General features: G+C 48.0%; 3 protein-coding genes across 4 annotated transcripts; 1 reads left to right on the top strand and 2 right to left on the bottom strand.

Moving 5' to 3' along the window:
• Positions 1–3338: 3338 nt before the first annotated feature.
• On the top strand, positions 3339–7095 carry LOC127343803 (uncharacterized). Its single transcript, XM_071828422.1, has 2 exons — positions 3339–6292; positions 6364–7095. The coding sequence occupies exons 1-2, from the start codon at positions 3580–3582 to the stop codon at positions 6819–6821; spliced, it is 3171 nt and encodes a 1056-aa protein (XP_071684523.1). The 5' UTR covers positions 3339–3579; the 3' UTR covers positions 6822–7095.
• LOC127343804 (hexokinase-6) lies at positions 7064–12505 on the bottom strand. Its single transcript, XM_051370000.2, has 9 exons — positions 12056–12505; positions 10591–10738; positions 10314–10496; positions 9638–9712; positions 9282–9437; positions 8900–8998; positions 8696–8826; positions 7901–7982; positions 7064–7804 (listed from the first exon to the last, which is right to left on the bottom strand). The coding sequence occupies exons 1-9, from the start codon at positions 12349–12351 to the stop codon at positions 7460–7462; spliced, it is 1515 nt and encodes a 504-aa protein (XP_051225960.1). The 5' UTR covers positions 12352–12505; the 3' UTR covers positions 7064–7459.
• Positions 12506–14226: 1721 nt separating this feature from the next.
• LOC127343805 (uncharacterized) lies at positions 14227–17053 on the bottom strand. 2 transcript variants are annotated; one of them, XM_051370002.1, is made up of 4 exons: positions 16928–17053; positions 15429–15495; positions 15113–15325; positions 14227–14667 (listed from the first exon to the last, which is right to left on the bottom strand). In XM_051370002.1, exons 1-3 carry the CDS (start codon positions 17011–17013, stop codon positions 15140–15142), a joined length of 339 nt encoding a protein of 112 aa, XP_051225962.1. In that variant the 5' UTR covers positions 17014–17053; the 3' UTR covers positions 14227–14667; positions 15113–15139. The 2 variants fall into 2 exon arrangements, with proteins under 2 accessions (XP_051225962.1, XP_051225961.1); XM_051370001.2 differs by lacking the exon at positions 14227–14667 and having other exon boundaries at positions 14794–15325.
• Positions 17054–17287: the final 234 nt, after the last annotated feature.

Below are 17287 nucleotides of genomic sequence, written 5' to 3'. Positions count from 1 at the left end.
AAGGCAAAGTAGAGCAGCTTCTCCATGTTTTGCAGAGGTTGCATGGTGAGAAACGTTGCTGGCTTATGGGTCCCTGATGTTAGCCTCTCTGTACAAGAAATTTGAGATTTCTACATTACTTTTTACCTGTAATATTGAGAGAATTCTTTCCTTTATTCGACCCCTTACTTTTAATTTCACCTTGTTTACGTTGATGGACACTGTTGGGTGATGGGTCTCCGATGTCAGCCTCCCTATAGAACATACGCGTGCTATCTTTGATAAAAAAAATTACATGTGGTTTCTAGATATTTGACATTTTTCACGACCCCTGCCACTATATTAACGTTGAGGGACGATGATGGCTGATGAGTTCCTCATGTCAGCTTTGGGCACTATGTGTTATCTTTGATTTTTTTACCCTTGATATTATGGGCTACTTCCCTCTTTTTCCACCCGTCCCATTAAACTTTAACTTAGTTCAGTTTGAGGGACGCTGCTGGCCGATGATTTCCCAATGTTAGCCTCTATGGGCAGCTATGTTGTTGCCCAAAAATATATATGAAGTAGGGTGATACCTTCAATCCGGATTACAAATTATACTATGATAAGTTTTTTCCTTAGTAGACCTAGGTTTAATCGAACCTTAGAAAGTACTGCTAAAATGGTATAAAGAAAACGTCTACAAGACTTGCTAGTTTATTTTATTTTATGTTTACCGGATCTTTCTAGTTTACTTTTAAGGAGGTTGTGTTCAATGATGAAAATAGGCTGCGGTTAAGGTTTCTCCCGCATATGTGTAACAAATAAAATGGAGATTCTTTCTTTTCGATTTAGCGGATTTTAAAAAATCGGTAAAACAACCATAGACGTTGAAATTGGAGGTAAATTTTTCCTTAGATACATTTTTATATAAAAAACTTTTTCATCGGAGGGCATATGCAATCTAAAGCCATTTTATCGAAAGATGATGCTATTTTTCAAAATAGGTTGAAATTTATATATATTATTTTTCCCAACAACTAGGACACATAACACATAGAAGTCTCAAAGGGTTTTGAAATTTGTAATTTCTATCATTTTTCTTTCATCTTTTGCAAAACTAAAAAGGCGATATCGATCCACGAGGAATATGATTGCTAATTTGTTCTGTAGTGGACTGAAATGCCACTCCCTACCAATAAGAGGTTTATTTGCCGCGTGCTCTATTATGGTGTGCTACCAGTATTGCCACCTCACCCGCGTCCCACCAGCCAAATATATTGGAAGCGAGAGGGCAAAGGAACACCCCGACGTTTAGAAGTTGGACAAGAAGTTTGGAACTCTATGGTTTCATTTCGCTTGAAATGTCACTCGGGGAGTATTCCATGTGAATCTGAAAAAGAAGGAACGTGTGACTGGTATGGACATAGCAGGCCCACCTAATAGTCACGTGCCCTACTCTCGTCTCCGCTACCCCTCATTTCCATCTAGCTGGTGTGTCCTCGCGCCCCCTTTCCGAGCTTACCGCTAGATCATGGCCATGTTATCTTGCAACACATGCCTTAAGAGCATCTCCAGCCGCGTCCCCCAAAGCGTCCCCCAAAGGGATTTGGGGCGCGCCGGACAGAAAATGCGTTCCAGCCGCGTCCCCCAAAGCCCATTTTTGTCCGGCGCCCCGAGCCCGTCCCCGTCCCACAGGGGACGCACCGGGCACGCCGGACACAACGAAATGAGAGGCGGGAAGTGGCGGGGCCGACCCGTCAGCGGCACAGAAGGCTAAAACCCCGTCGCCTACCTTTGGTCAAGCGACGTTAATGGCGTCCCTGTTTTCCCAGGCGACGCAGGGACGCGGCTCGTCGTGCATGGCCGCGTGGCAGTTCCCGGGAAGCGGAACCGTTGCATTGGCAACCGCGTCGACGACGCGGCAACCGCCGGAATGGAGTCGGGACTCCTCGGAAGAGCAACCGCTGCACTTTTCGACTTCTGCGCCGCCGTCCCGTGCTCAATATAAAGACCCGTACGTCGGCGCTTTTGGATCTTCACCGGCCGCATCCGACACCTCCAACGACGATGAGCTACATCTCCGAGCTCCCGTCCGACACCTCCAGCGAGGGAAAGCCTGCTGGATGGCGCCATTGGTGGGACAAAGCTCCGACGCCCAGCAGCGGCGACGATTCCCTCCCGCCACTTGACAGCGCGGAGGAATGGCTGGGCGTGGAGGAGGACGCGGAGGAACAAGAGTCAGAGGAGGCGGCGGTGGCCCGTGCGAAGGCGGAGGCGGACGCGAAGGCCAATACCGCCAAGGCCAAGGCGCAGCCGGCGAGCACCGGCGACAACGAGGAGGACTCCGACGCGTCGGCCGACACCGCCTCTTCGGAAGAGGTGACGAGCAGGAAGCGCCACCGTGATGACGACGACGAGGCAGGGCCATCATCGAAGAAGAAGAAGTAGTAGTTTAAAATAATTTATATGTAATTTAATTATGTTTTTCAAAGTTTTATATGTATTTTGTTTATGTTGAACCGATTTAAATATTAGTAAAGAGTTTTATTCTATCTATTTAAATTTTGGGGGCGGCGTTTGGGGGACGCGACTGGGGAGCGACGTCCCCCAAACGCGGCACCAACGAAATACGTCCCCCAAACGCTCAATCCGGCGCGCTTTGGGGGACGCTTTGGGGGACGTGGCTGGAGATGCTCTAAGGCGAGATCTAATATTGTGAATGTTTATATTTTTTTTACGTATTTGATTTAAAACAAAGGGAGCATGAACGTATGGAAACTTTTTCGGAATTCTTTTCTTTCTGCATAACATCACTGACATCTCGCTGTCGATGGGAACATCACCTCCCACTGAAAAATATTCCGTCTTTTAATTAGACACCATATGTCAAATTTAGAATTAAAACTCTGTTGAGTTCGAATTGTTACTACCCTCCTAACCATCCAACCAACTATGGACCTAGATGCACTAGCTGCATATAGTTGTGAAGAAAAATAGATGCACTAGCTGCAACGTGACAGGGTGAGCCCACCACACGTGCAAAGTGAGGCACCTCGCATTTTCCTTCATTTTGCTTTGCCATGACGACCGTTGACCCACTAGAAGTTTGACGAGTCGTGCACGTACAACCTCTCACCTTTATCCAAGACTTTTCTGCGTTTAGCGGGCTTGACCACCCAACGAACCAGAGCATTTCACCTCTGCACGGTGGGCCACTAATGTGTGAACTCGCTTACTTTGCGTTCCGTCTACGGGCCAGCAATCAGACCACCAGAGAGACGATGAGTAGCGGAAAGCAACGACTTTGACCGGCCGAGTCAAGGCAATATCACAGGGCACCACTTCTTCTAGATTTCAGACCCAGCTCAGTTTAGTCTGAATGAACCTGCATCTTCTCCCAACAAGCCCAATCCGCTAGAACCACCATCAGTCCGAAGAAAAACCACGTACTCCCGCCGTTCGATGCTTCCAAGCAAGCACATCGCCGAGCACTTGACGCTCGCGCCGCCATTGCTGACCACGTGCTACTGATACAAAACCAACTCCTCTCCTCTGTCCGCGTCCACCGCGGCGGCCTTGGCGGGAAACGCAACACACCGAGACCGGCCAACAACAATGGCGTCCGCACCACGCCGCGCGTCCCACCTCCTCCTCCTCCTCCTCCTGCCCGTGCTCCTCGGCTGCCTCCTGCACCGCGCGGCCGCCCAGCCCGCCACCACCGCACCGGACGAGAAGCAGCTGCTCCTCCAGATCAAGCGCGCGTGGGGCGACCCGTCCGTGCTCGCGGCATGGGACGGCAAGGGCGACCACTGCACCTGGCCCTACGTGGCCTGCGACGCCTCGTCCGGCCGCGTCACGAACCTCTCCCTCGCCAACACCTACGTCGCCGGCCCGGTGTCAGACGCCGTCGGCGGCCTCTCCGGCCTCACGAGCCTCGACCTCTTCAACAACAGCATCAGCGGCGCCTTCCCGACCAGCCTGTACCGCTGCGCTTCGCTCCGGTACCTCAACCTGTCCGAAAACTACCTCGGCGGCGAGCTCCCCGCCGACATCGGCACGGGGCTAGGCAAGAACCTCACCTCTCTGATCCTCAGCGGCAACACCTTCAACGGTACAATTCCCACCTCCTTGTCCCGGTTAACGAACCTGCAGTCGCTCTCGCTGTACAGAAACAGCCTCACCGGCACGATCCCGGAGGAGCTCGGCGAGCTGACGAAACTTCAGCTCCTGTGGCTCGACAACAACGCCTTTGTCGCGGGCGAGCTGCCGGCCTCGTTCAAGAACCTGACCAGGCTCAAATACTTCGGGGTCGCGAGTTGCAGCCTCCGTGGGGATTTCCCGACCTATGTGGCGGATATGCCGGACCTAAAGTTTCTCGACCTCTCGGTCAACAACTTCACCGGGAGCATACCTCCGGGGATCTGGAACCTCACCAAGCTGCAGACTCTGAATCTGTACAAAAACAATCTCACCGGCGACGTCGTCGTCCATGGTGCTTTCGGGGCGGTGAATTTGGAGGCGATCGATCTGACCGCCAACATGCTGACTGGGTCGATTCCGGACGCCTTCGGTCACCTCCCGAGCCTTGCAACACTCAACCTCTACATGAACAACTTCTCCGGTGAGATACCGGCGAGCATCGGCCTGTTGCCTTCATTGGTGAAGCTGTCTTTGTTCAGCAATCGCCTCAGCGGCACGCTCCCTCCGGACCTCGGCAAGGACCCGTCATCTGAGTTGACGTCTGTTGAAGTCTTTGACAACGACATCACCGGCGCGATACCGGAGGGGCTGTGCGCCAACGGCAAGTTCCAGGCGCTAATCGCCCAAGACAACGGCTTGACCGGCTCCATCCCGGCAGGCCTCGCCGGTTGCGCCACCCTCGCCAACCTGAAGCTCGACAATAACCAGCTCTCCGGTGAGGTCCCTGAAGCGCTGTGGAGGGCGACAGAGCTTACGCAGCTGCTCCTGCGGAATAACCGGCTCAGCGGGACTCTGCCGGCCACCATGTGCAGCAGCCTCACAACTTTAGACATAGGGAACAATCAGTTTGGTGGGAACATCCCAGCGGTGGCTGCTGGACTCCGTGTGTTCACCGCCGGGAACAACAAATTTTCAGGAGGGATGCCGGCCAATCTTGGCGAGGGCATGCCGCTGCTGCAGATCATGAACTTGTCCGGTAACCAGCTCTATGGCGGGATCCCGAGGAGCGTAGCCAAGCTCGGTTTCCTGACGCAGATGGACCTCAGCAGAAACAAGCTCACGGGGAAGATACCGGCGGAATTGGGCGCCATGCCGGTGCTCAGCGCACTTGACCTGTCGTCGAACAAGCTCTCCGGCGACATACCACCGCCGCTTGCCAGGCTGCAGCTCACCTCGCTCAACCTGTCATCCAACCAGCTCGACGGCCAGGTACCGGCTGAGCTCGCCATCGCTGCCTACGATCGCAGCTTCCTCAACAACCCCGACCTCTGCCACGCCGGCCTCGAGCCCGGCTACCTTTCCGGCGTGCGTTCCTGCTCCGCGGGTTCGAAAGCAGCCGGCGCTTCCTCAGGCGGCGTCTCGCCGGCTCTGCGAACGGGCCTCCTGGTCGCTGCCGGCGCGCTCCTCGTCCTCATCGTGGCCTTCGCTTTCTTCGCCGTCCGCGACATGAAGAAACGGAAGCGCGCGGCACAGGACAGTTGCTGGAAGATCACGCCTTACCAGACGGATCTTGGATTCGGGGAGGCGGCCATACTCCGGGCGCTAACCGAAGAGAATCTCGTCGGCAGCGGCGGGTCGGGGCGCGTCTACCGCGCCGCGTACACGAACCGGTACAACGGCAACGCCGGCGCCGTGGCCGTGAAGCAGATACGGAGCGCCGGGAAGGTGGACGAGAAGGTGGAGCGCGAATTCGAGTCGGAGGCGAGCATCCTCGGCGGCGTCCGGCACAAGAACATCGTCAGGCTGCTTTGCTGCCTCTCCCGCCCCGACTCCGGCGCCAAGCTCCTCGTGTACGACTACATGGACAACGGCAGCCTCGACGGGTGGCTCCACAGCGCCGGGAAAACCATTCCGACTATGACGAGGGCTCTGTCTGGGCGGCGCGAGGCTGGTTTGGACTGGCCGACGAGGATCAGAGTCGCCGTCGGCGCCGCGCAGGGGCTCTGCTACATGCACCACGAGTGCACCCCGCCCATCGTTCACAGGGACGTCAAGACCAGCAACATCTTGCTGGACTCCGAGTTCCGGGCCAAGATTGCGGACTTCGGGCTGGCCAGGATGCTGGTGCAGGCCGGCACGCCCAACACCATGTCCGCCGTCGCCGGGTCGTTCGGCTACATGGCTCCCGGTAAGGAATCATCAACCAACCTTCTCTGGCCAGGATTTTATTGGGCTCTATCTGACGATGCTTGTGTGCAGAGTGCGGTTACACGAGGAAGGTGACGGAGAAGGTGGACGTGTACAGCTTCGGCGTGGTGCTCCTGGAGCTCACCACCGGCCGGGCGGCCCACGACGGCGGCGAGGACGGGTCCCTGGCGGAATGGGCACGGCACCTGTACCAATCAGGAGGAAGCATACCCGACGCCACGGATAGTCGTATCAGATACGCTGGGTGCTCGGAGGAGATCGAGGCCGTGTTCAGGCTAGGCGTGCTGTGCACCAGCGCCTCGCCGTCGTCGCGGCCGTCCATGAAGGAAGTGCTGCAGATCCTGCTCAGGTGCTCAGAGCAGACGCACCAGAAAGGCAAGACGGAGCCAGGCCGGGAGTACGAAGCAGCTCCGTTCTTGCTGCCGCAGCGCGGCAGCCGGCGAAAACAGCTTTCGAGCTCTAGAGGTTCCGACAGCGAGGAGAATAGTGACTTCGACAGCATTGTCTGAATAAAGGAGCCAAGTAGGCAACTACCTGCAACTTTCGTTAGTGTCCTATGCTATATCTGTTGTCCTAACGAAATGTGACAATATGTGACAACAGCTATAGGCAGGCACAATAGTCTGAACTCTGAACTTGACTACACATTGGACACTACTTACTTCCCTTGCTAGCTGCTCATATATGACCAAACCATTTTGAGTTTAGAAAGCTTAAAAATGCATTGTACATTACATACATATGGAAAATATTAATCATAAGAAGTCGTAAATGTTTCGATTATATGATTATACCACCCTCCTTATTCTGAATTAAAGCATGCTCCATTTGGTTTGCAACATTGCATCGCAATAGAAACTTACAGGTTTGGGGGAATGAATCGGCAGCAAAGGAACGGCACCATTCTAACCTCCGTTTCCTCTTTCCTGCAGCTGCCAACGCTTGTTCCATATGGCGAAATCCGAACTCTGAAACTCATCGGCGCAATACTAGCTATTTATACCGCTGCACAGGCACTCATCAGGTGTTTGCAGAATAGCAAAAGCAGACGCGAATCGCGCGAGGGGAACTATCATATAGAGAAATGACAAAATAAGTTTGCAAAAACCACAGAAGCTGCCGTAGGAGCCCCCTCCCTCCCTTACGATTATTCCTCGACAGTATACTGAGAGTGTGAAGCTGCAAGAAGAGCAGCACCAATGCCAGAGCCATCGTTTGCCATCTTGACGACAACAGACGAGGAAGCCTCCCCGAGCAGGTCTGCCAGCGTCGCTTCCACGCAGGCTCTGAACTTCTTGTAGTGCTCGTATAGACCACCATCTATAGCGACAACAGTCCTTTGCTTGGGACTACCATCGCTCGGCACTCTGTCCCTGCCCAGCTTCTTTAGGATACCGTATATACCAGCAGCAGCCAAGCGTGCACCTCTCTCTGCGACCTTGTCGCAGACGTGAAGAGTAATGTATCTTGCTTCAAGGGAAGTATCGGCAACCTAAATATACGTTCAAGCATAAAACAACTAGTCATTGGCTGCTGAAAGTAAGATTTAACAGTATCATATCTCTTTTGAGCATGTGTATCATCATACCCCCAGAATATCCTTCAGCTTAGCTCCCAGGTGTTTGAGATCATGTGAGGTGTCATGATGCATGGCTGACATATCCGGAGTCCTGCAACACCGCAACTGGGAGTTACTTAAGAAAGCTTCTGCGGTAACCTAAATTATGTGAAACAAACTCACGAGACCGTTGGAAAGTCTATTTGTTGGGCCTTTAAGCTATTCAAGCAAAAAATAACATTATATGATTTGTTATTATGTCGAGGGGTAGTCATAGCGTGCCTCCTATCTATGGTCATACTGTCGTTATATCATTGGTTATCAACTTATCATTGGTTTTTTTATTATTTCTATTTTATTCATTAATATTCAAGGATCAGACTGAAGTTTATTTGTGGAATGGGAGTTTGGGAGCTCGAAGGTCCGAATCCAGTAGCCACAAACTCGCCATGGCCATACTGTCAGACATTTGTGATTTGCAAAGTTCATGATTAACTTTGGGGATTGGGTTGGAGCAACAAGGCTGGCTGAGTGCTTGGAAACGGCGAATCTCAAGGAGTATACGAAAGTTGAGAAATCAATTCTGTGTTCCTTCTCTAGAAAACTAAAAAAAAAAAAAGCCAAAAAACAAAAACATTAGACATTTGTCTCTAAAGTTTATGCTTATTATTAACTATGTACTAGTATCTATACACAAATAGAACCATAATCAGCAAAATAGTTTAGAGTATGCATGTCGCACAATCTATATTTGTTTAATCATAATTTAATTGTTTCTTACTGCTAAACAAGCTAGAGTTCAGTAGGTGGGATATGGAAGTGCACCTCAGTACAAATAGTTGCTCCAATTTTGGCGGAACAACATCTCCAAATAACGAAGCGTCATGAGCCAGCCTAAGCAAGATTCTTCGAACAACCTCTCCAAGATACATGCCAGAAATCATCTTCTCATATATCTGATAAACAGAATCTGACAAGATTACACATACCCACACATAGTTGGAAATAACCAGATTAGATCAAAAATACCTGCTCGCCGGGGTTCAAACTTTCAAAATCCAAGGCTATATCGTAGTCAGAACGAGGAAGCTTGTCTGATTTAAAGTTTCCCCATTCCATGTTGATTACCTGCAGAGTACCAAACATCAAATTGAAATAGTAGAGGCATATCCTGAATGTGACTGATAGACCCGATTTTTTCATGAAAATAAAGATATTCAATTTGATTTGACTGGACTTAAGACTTTATTATGTTTTCTGAGAAAGAAAGTGAATGCTTAAAATGCATCTAATTTAAGATATTACCTGAAGTGAATACCATACAAGACAAAAAAAATAGTGCATATATACGATTGGAAAAGGTTCAAAGGACTTCAATATTTCAAGCATTAAAAAGAAGCCAGGCATTAACCATGTTTCCTGATTTAGGTAGTGGTCCGTTCCATTTTGGAATTGCAGTTGCATGCTCGACGTACGCTGCATTTGTGCCAGTGCCCAATATTACAGCAGCGACGACATCATTATCAGCATATATTCCACCAGCCAATGTTCCTACAGTATCATTGACCTGCTCAAACATGCTGTCAGATTTGAAGATATTGAAATTATCTGGTGATAAAATAAGTGCACAACATTTGTGTTCCACCGTCAAATAGAATATAATAATCAGTGCCAGCATCAGAATGCATAGGAAATAGAACGTCCGAAAGGCTGGCATGGAAATGTTTAAGGTGCTATTCAATTTAATTAACAAGTGAGCTTACTTACCAGAGCTGTAACTTTCATATCAAGCTCCTGCCTCTCCATAGCCATGCTCAATTCAGCCACCACATCTTCCCCAACCTGAGTTCACGGCAATCAATCATACAGAACGTCATCTATTAACTATTAGTAGTATCCTAATAAACAAGGTTAAAACGAGCATCCATGTTCATTCTAAGATGCTAGAACTTCCCACATTAGTCAAAGAAAACAGAAAGATCAATAGGGCTTATTTTGGTGTGTCAAGGTTAATCAGATATAGATAAGAAGTATTACGATTTAACAGAACTTGTGTCTCCAATGATAACAATACTTGGCAGTCGACAGAAATGCCAAGAGTCCTGAGAAGCATATACATCACATCCATATTAAGCTTTCTGAACATCTTGTAAGTTTGGACTACATATGTTCACAATCATAACAAAAAATAGTACATACTAACATTGGACTAAAAACATTTCTAATATTCAAAACAATTCAGGATGGTGGAAGGCCACTTGCCAGGGAGAGTACCAAGAAGTCAAAACAAAGCAGCGTGCTAATGCTAAAAGCTAATTCTTTGTCCAATTAGTGTCTGTTTTGGGGAATCAAAAGAACAAACTTAATCATCAAAGTAACATAAAAGGGTTACTAGTATATCATTCTGCCAGCAAACTATGTACTAAGGTAATTTGATTTTTACCGTGCCATTGATACAAAATCCCTTTGTCCACTTAATGAGAGTGCCTGACGATATTGAGGTTTGGTGTACTGGGAAAGAAAAGGTGAACCCCAGTTCTCTGTGCCTACCCTCCGGCAAGTGGAAATCGTCTCCTTCAGTCCCAACAAACCTTTCCAGCTCAGCTGCAATGAAATCAAATAGTTCCTGCATTTGTGCTTTCAAAATGTGAGTAAACCATGTAAAAATGAAAATAAAATCTAATACAGTGGACTCCAAAAGAGCAATAAAAAGCACTTACGGCGGAAGTCCCAACCATCAGATGAGGTGGAATTGCCACCTCTTCATATTGTTGGACAACACCCTTTTCCTTTCCTCCAAGCTGAACCCGTAGAACTCGGAAGTTGGTCCCACCAAGATCGAGTGCATAAAACAGTCCATGCTCATCCCTGAAGAAAGTGAGACAAATCATTGAATAGCAAAATGGTACCAGAGGAAACAAGTACAGAAGATTGTAGAAAGAGGTAGGCACAACATCTTTCATTTTTAGACACATGCACGTGTATGCCATTAGAGTTTGCATGTTATCAACTACTTCTCACTCTAGATTTTTCAGTCTCCAAAATGTTGTGAAAAATAATTCAAAATGAAATGTTGTGAAAACAAAAGGCAAGCATAACACTATCAAAGTATTTTTCAGAAAATAATCATTTATATGTCACTAATTTAGGTAGTCAGAAAAACAGTACTGTTCCGAGATTAAAATGTGTGGCAAAATACTGTCAGCGGAGTAGGAGTCCTGGGTATTCGAGAACGTGGAAGTATAAGACAATACAAGTATTAAGTGATCATTTGGAATAAGTCATATAATGAATTCTCCATGCCAGCAAATAGATGAAGATGGAGCATCGATACTTTATACCCGGATCTCACCTTCAAAAAACGAAAAATCATACCTCGATTGTTTGAATCATTAAATAAGCTAGACATGTAGGTACAAACTATTGATGGTCCATTCATTGGGTCTCAAATTTGTTATGGATTTTTCCTACAGAGCAAGCCTAATTGGTTTGTAGGACTACACGGCACTTTCAATAGAATTACGACATGCACCTAAATCCTTGAGAAATAATTTTACGTTTCTCTTGTGGCTCAACCAAACAGCTTCTATCACACAAACGTGTGTTCGAATTCAAAGACTCAACATGGCATGATGTCCAATTCCTATGTTTTTTGTGTTGCTGCAAAATTTTTTTTAATCCGGCAACCAAATAAGACCATGTAAATGAATTGGGGAAGACACGTGGGACCACACCATTTTGGAGAGACTGAAAACACACAAATCAGAGAAGAACACCCAAACCTGACACATGTCAGTGATTCTTCTTGCGAGCACGATATATGGTCCCAACCCAGAGAGCGAAAAAAAAAAAAACACCCATCCTTCTTCGTCCAGAATCAATATGAATCGTACAAGTATCAAGTTCAAGCAAAATCCTACAATACGTCCCCAATTCCGCTACGAACTACGTTTTTCTAAAGTGATGCTCCAAGCCGCCTCAGGGCCAAGGCACGGTCGTCCCAATAGTAAGATGACACAGGTCCACCTCAACATTTCTATCGAAATCGCGCCTCACCAAGCCACCAAAAAAAATCTCAAACTTCTTCACTCTGTGCGCGCGCACACAGTGACAACAAAGGTACCGTTGGTGTCACCAAAAAGACGATGTAACCGAAGAAGCAGAGGAGGATGGAGAGGGCCTTACCCGGTGGGAAGGTTGTCGACGTAGCTGATGAGCATCTTGAGCGGGGCGTGCGGGTCGGCGCGCAGCCCGCGCTCCATCTCCTCCACCATGGCGTCGGCGATGCCGCGCAGCAGCGGCGTGGGCGTCGCGAAGGCCTGCTCCACCTCCTCGATCACGTCGGACGCCTGCTTCCGCCTCCCGGCCTCGGCGTCCCGCCTCCGCTTCCTCCTCCGCGACACCACCACCGCCACCCCGACCGCTGCCGCGGCGGCCGCGCACGCCACCACCGCCGTCCCGACGACCGCCCCCTTCGCCATGGCACCCACACGACCGGACACTGGAGCAGGTCAGTCGGGGCCTCCCCTGCTGTCTCTGCTCTGTCCTACTCTTTCCCACCTTGCGCAGGGCTGGGAGAGTGGGAGAGTGGGACGAGGACCACGAACTGGGCGTTTTGCAGCCGAATTAAATCCCCTCGCCTGTTGGCACTCTCTCGCGCACCAACGGACTAGATTTCGCGAAGAAGCAACGGGACGGTCTGGATTGCCCCGGCCGGCGGGACAAGGGGTGGTGCTGCATGCAGCATGCCTTTGCCTGGTTTTGTGGAGCTGCGGGGCGTAATATCAATGTCTCTGCGAGGTCTTTTGTGTGAAAAGATGCTAACAAGCTGACGAACCGAACGAGCCCGTCACACACAGGAGACAGGACAAGTATCCGACAGGTGACATACCGCTGTCTAGGCTGGGTACAGCACAAGGACGCGACTGCAAATTCTCCCGGATGCAACGTGTGCGGCTGATTAGTTCTGTCAGCAGAAAGCAAGTGATTAGGCGAGGACGTACGTGTTGAGAGAAACCGGCGGCGGGATGCGTGTCACGTGCGGCGTAGGGCCGGCGGCGGGGTGCAGCTGACGCCACGATGACGGCACGGGCAGACGTGTCGACGCAGCAACGGCTGGAGAATGGAGAAGTCGCACTCCTCCGTGGGTTCAGCATGCCTCCACCCCGCTACGAAAATGGCCAGGGCGCGCGCGAACGAAAACCATACCTCCACCACCCCGCTACGAAACGGAATAGCGCCTCGGCGATCGCACCCTATCGCCGCCAGCAGCGTGGCCGGCGAGCGAGCCGGCGACGACCCCCGGCTCGCACCCGCACGGCACGGGGCATGGCGGACGGACGGAGCGGTGGATGGGCTGCCGCCAACCAGGAGCGAATATACGTGCGTTGCGTTTGCGTCGCGCCGCCTTTCGCGCGCCAACCGGCCAACGTAACGTGCTACAGGCAGACACTCGATGATAAGATACACCATGGTTTTTTTTTCGCACCATCCAAAAAACATGGAAAAAAAAGGACACCATTGCAGTATCTAGGTTAAAACACACGCAAGCAACTAGGAGTAGAAACATGATCATCTCATAAACTTCGTGCTCAACCTACTAGCTTAGGAACTCGTACTCCCTCCATACATACCGGTTTAAAGAGTTTTACGCATTTCGAGATAAAAAATTTTGACTACTAATTTGATCAACAGAATGTAAGATATATATCACAAAATTATACTATTGAATCCTCTTTTGAATACGAATTCAATGGGTATAATTTCTGTAGCATATATCTTATACTCCCTCCGTCCATAAATAGATGCTAAAGATTTATTCAAATTTGAATGTATCTATACACTAAATCGTGACAAGATGCATTCAAATTAGATAAACTTTTGGCATCTATTTATAGATAGAGGTTATATTTTATTGACCAAATTTATAGTCAAACTTATTTTTTGAAATGCGTAATACCCCTATAAACAGGTATAAAGGGAGTATAACATCTGATGAACACAACCTGGTCATAGAGACAAACCACGGGGATTGAACACACTCGTCTCATTTCTTGTGCATTAAACTAAATTCTAACACCGATCTATTTCATCACTTAATACCGATCTTTCTATAACTACTACTACGGACGGAATTTGGGAGGCGGTAGTAAGTATCGCTTGGCTTAAGGGCATTTCAAGTGGATCAACCCAAAACGGTGACCCAAACGGTCTGTTTCTGTTCATTTTGGTCGGCTGCGGGTTGGTGAGCAGATAGAATTTGGGAGGCGGTCCGGCTGGCCAGGCCAGCCCAACGGCTGATCCTGCCCTACCATTTTCCAAGACAATGAACTAATGTAAAGAATGAAAAACACGGCATAAATTGAGATTTTCCTTCAAATTTTATTACATGTTACACGTTTGAATGAAAAGCAACTAAATTTAAATACAAATAACCCTACTACTCTCTATTTGTGTGTTCCACTTCGCCTTGTATTTATCTGGTTCTATTTTAATTAATTATACAACTCTTTTTCTTCTCCTGTGGAATGGAAAATCTCATGCACGAGCTTCGGGAGAAAGAAAAGAATGAATCGCAGAGGCTCCCCAAAGGGTTTCGCAACTGAGACCTCCCAAAAAAAGCTGTCATAAAAACGAGCATAACAGAGTGCTTCTTTGATACTCGCAGCGAATTGTGGGTTCCGAAATCGAACGTACTCCCTAACCATGTTTCACATGCCAACTGTTCCCTGGTTTCTTTAGTGTTTAGACAATCTCCTTTGAAACTCTCCATGCTGCAAAGATATTTGTTGAATTGGCTGGAAGGAAAGAAGTGGTAGAGAGAACCACGTCAATAATTGGAAAGCTTGTTAGGTGATGGAAGACTACAAGAATAAAATGATCCCGTCCAGATGTACATCCTCCTGGGTGCTGGAAGGATAGCCTAGACTGGGGAAAATTCCCACTGAGAAATAAAAGGTGGCACTACAGAATGCTTGCCAGAAAGTAACGCTTGTGCACCACTTGTACAATTAGTAGCTCTACATTTTGGCACGGTGAAGATCTTACAAGGTAGGAGTATCTACAGCCGTACATCAAAACCAGTTACCCTTTTGAAGAACAGAACTTCAATTTCTAAAGTAGAGTACTCATAGAGTTTGTTTTGAAGTCTTAGCTAGCATTACTCTGTTAGTATAAAAAATCTAGCAGGAACAGATCTTAGACAGTTGATATACCTAGCATGGAGCAGAATCATTGTCCTACCTCTTCACAGCTGTCAACTCTGTTGTATTACTTCTTTGAAATCTGTTCGAAGAAGTCATCGCTTGGGGTAACAGGAACAAGATAATTTCCAAACAGAGAATCAAAGCTTTTGAAGCTTCCAAGGCATCCCTCGTGCTGTGCTTGAAAGACAGCAAATCTCTTTGCCTCTATAACTTTGTTGAGATCCACTCTCGCTACCGGTGTAGCTGAAACCTGGAAAAGTGGTGTTCACATAAAAAAAAGGATGTTAGGAGAAATCAAGAAAGAGGAGAGAAGGTATTGATTGCCAATCAACGTGTCAGGAATTAGAGCATACCGATGAATTGGATGATGCCGCCAACTTGTCCTTATCAGGAGCATCTTGAGAAGGAGGAGGTCTACTCCTGTGTTCCAAAGCATAACGAAATATATTTACTAGACAAGAAATTGGTTTGATGACAAATTGCAATCAACAGCAAGGAGTAGACCTCTTCCTGTAGTCAACACCAACAAAATCACTGCTCTTAGTATAGCTAATCCCTTCGTTTCACAATTCTTGTCGTGGTTTTAGTTCAAGAACTAAAAGCACGACAAGAATTATAAAACAGAGGAAGTAGTAAGTACAACATGACACTGAACTGCAAAAAAGATTGAGTAGCGAGTAGGAAGCTTCAATGCACAATTTACTGTAAGGTACAACAGATTTTCATGGTGACTGTCAATGCATCAAGTAACTAATTAGCATATGGTTGGTTTCACTCTCAATTCAGGCAACTTAGGATGTGCCCTTCAAGTGCATTTAGGCCGATAATGTCATTAAACCTAACAGTGACAATCAGATATAGACACACAACGTAAAGTTAATCAACAGAATAGCTAGTTTGGTTCAATGATTTAATGGTGGTAATGACTTGTCATAGTTATCAAGATAGGATCTACATAACTTGAAATCGACTGCACCTCCTTCGATCTAAGCGATTGTTGCAGCTGACGAGGCAGTAGAGTAGGTTCAAGCGAAGCGCCTTGTTTATGTTTTGCTTGCTTGTTCCTGTTCTTCCTTGTAAGCTGATTCCCTCAGCACCTTGTATCATCATTCGCCGTTTGGGGCTTTACTAATTTAAAGTTGTGCGTTGTCGCCTTCTGTTTAAAAAGATTGATTGCACCAAGTTTTTATTTAAGATATTCTGAACTACATGGATTGCATGGTTGGATGGACCGAACCATGAGCAAAAGAGAGGCAGACAATACTATGTGCAGTTGATTTTTCAGGTCGGGATCACGCGCCCCAAAGAATTCACCCCTGGGTACATGAGAGCTAAGCTTTATGTTATCAAATTACCCACTCCGCCACTCAATTGTGGTCGACAACTTCGTAAAAGAATGTGGTCGACACCACAGCCCATAATATTGCCTGAATATTATCCGTTTGAGACAGAAATGCAAAAGGGACCGATATTGGTTTCGATCAACAAGGTCCCAAGGGAATATCGACACTTTTAGAAATATAGATAAACAGCTACATTGCCACATTCCAAAGCCCCTTTTAAAGAGCACCAAAATCTAACATATAGAGATATGCAGAGTCACAGGATCAGCTAGTCGGCAGGCCAGTCCGGAATCTTTACCTAAAAGAAACCTACACCTGTAGCCACTCCCCACCACTGGCATGCCCCAAACGCCAAGGTCGGAAACGTTGCGAATTCTTCTCAAAACTAGAAGGACGGCGCAGCGCGGCCGTGAGAGATTAGGCAAAACATCCACTAAATTGGAGAGTTTGGCAGCAGTCAGACTGAAAATAATTGGAAGGGCCACGAGAAAACGCGAAGCGGTTGGTACCTCCGAGAAGGCTCGATCTTCCGCCGCTTCGGTGCCGGCGGCTGCGCGGACGCCGGGGGACCAAGCTCCGCTCCCTCCGCCGCCATGCCGCAACTTTTCTAATCTACCAATTCGCAAAAAAGAACTTCTCCAATCTACCGGGTGGCTCTCAGGCCTCAGCCCACAAATAGAAGTTTTACATTGTCGGGCCGAGACCTGCAGGGCTGCAGCTTGAGCTAGATTATGACCACTGGGCCTCCAAAATTGCTTTCTTATAAATCGGGCCCAATACATTTCTTAGGGCGTTGTTTCCAAAAGATTATTTTTAAGGATTTCTAAATGAAAATCTCAGTTTAAACGGTTTTGCTAATTATAAGTGGA

Source organism: Lolium perenne, chromosome 3, assembly GCF_019359855.2.
Source record: "Lolium perenne isolate Kyuss_39 chromosome 3, Kyuss_2.0, whole genome shotgun sequence".
Taxonomy (NCBI): Eukaryota; Viridiplantae; Streptophyta; class Magnoliopsida; order Poales; family Poaceae; genus Lolium; species Lolium perenne.
This window is presented reverse-complemented; position numbering and strand designations above follow the sequence as displayed.

Coding starts and splice junctions, on each gene's coding strand:
- LOC127343803 (XM_071828422.1), top strand. CDS start 3,580: ATGGCGTCCGCACCACGCCGCGCGTCCCACCTCCTCCTCCTCCTCCTC. Junction 6,293..6,363: donor GTTCGGCTACATGGCTCCCG/GTAAGGAATCAT, acceptor GCTTGTGTGCAG/AGTGCGGTTACACGAGGAAG.
- LOC127343804 (XM_051370000.2), bottom strand. CDS start 12,351: ATGGCGAAGGGGGCGGTCGTCGGGACGGCGGTGGTGGCGTGCGCGGCC. Junction 9,713..10,313: donor GATTTTGTATCAATGGCACG/GTAAAAATCAAA, acceptor CCGTGAACTCAG/GTTGGGGAAGATGTGGTGGC. Junction 7,983..8,695: donor GAGCAACTATTTGTACTGAG/GTGCACTTCCAT, acceptor GCGGTGTTGCAG/GACTCCGGATATGTCAGCCA.
- LOC127343805 (XM_051370002.1), bottom strand. CDS start 17,013: ATGGCGGCGGAGGGAGCGGAGCTTGGTCCCCCGGCGTCCGCGCAGCCG. Junction 15,496..16,927: donor AAGATCGAGCCTTCTCGGAG/GTACCAACCGCT, acceptor TTTGGAACACAG/GAGTAGACCTCCTCCTTCTC. Junction 15,326..15,428: donor CGGCATCATCCAATTCATCG/GTATGCTCTAAT, acceptor CCACTTTTCCAG/GTTTCAGCTACACCGGTAGC.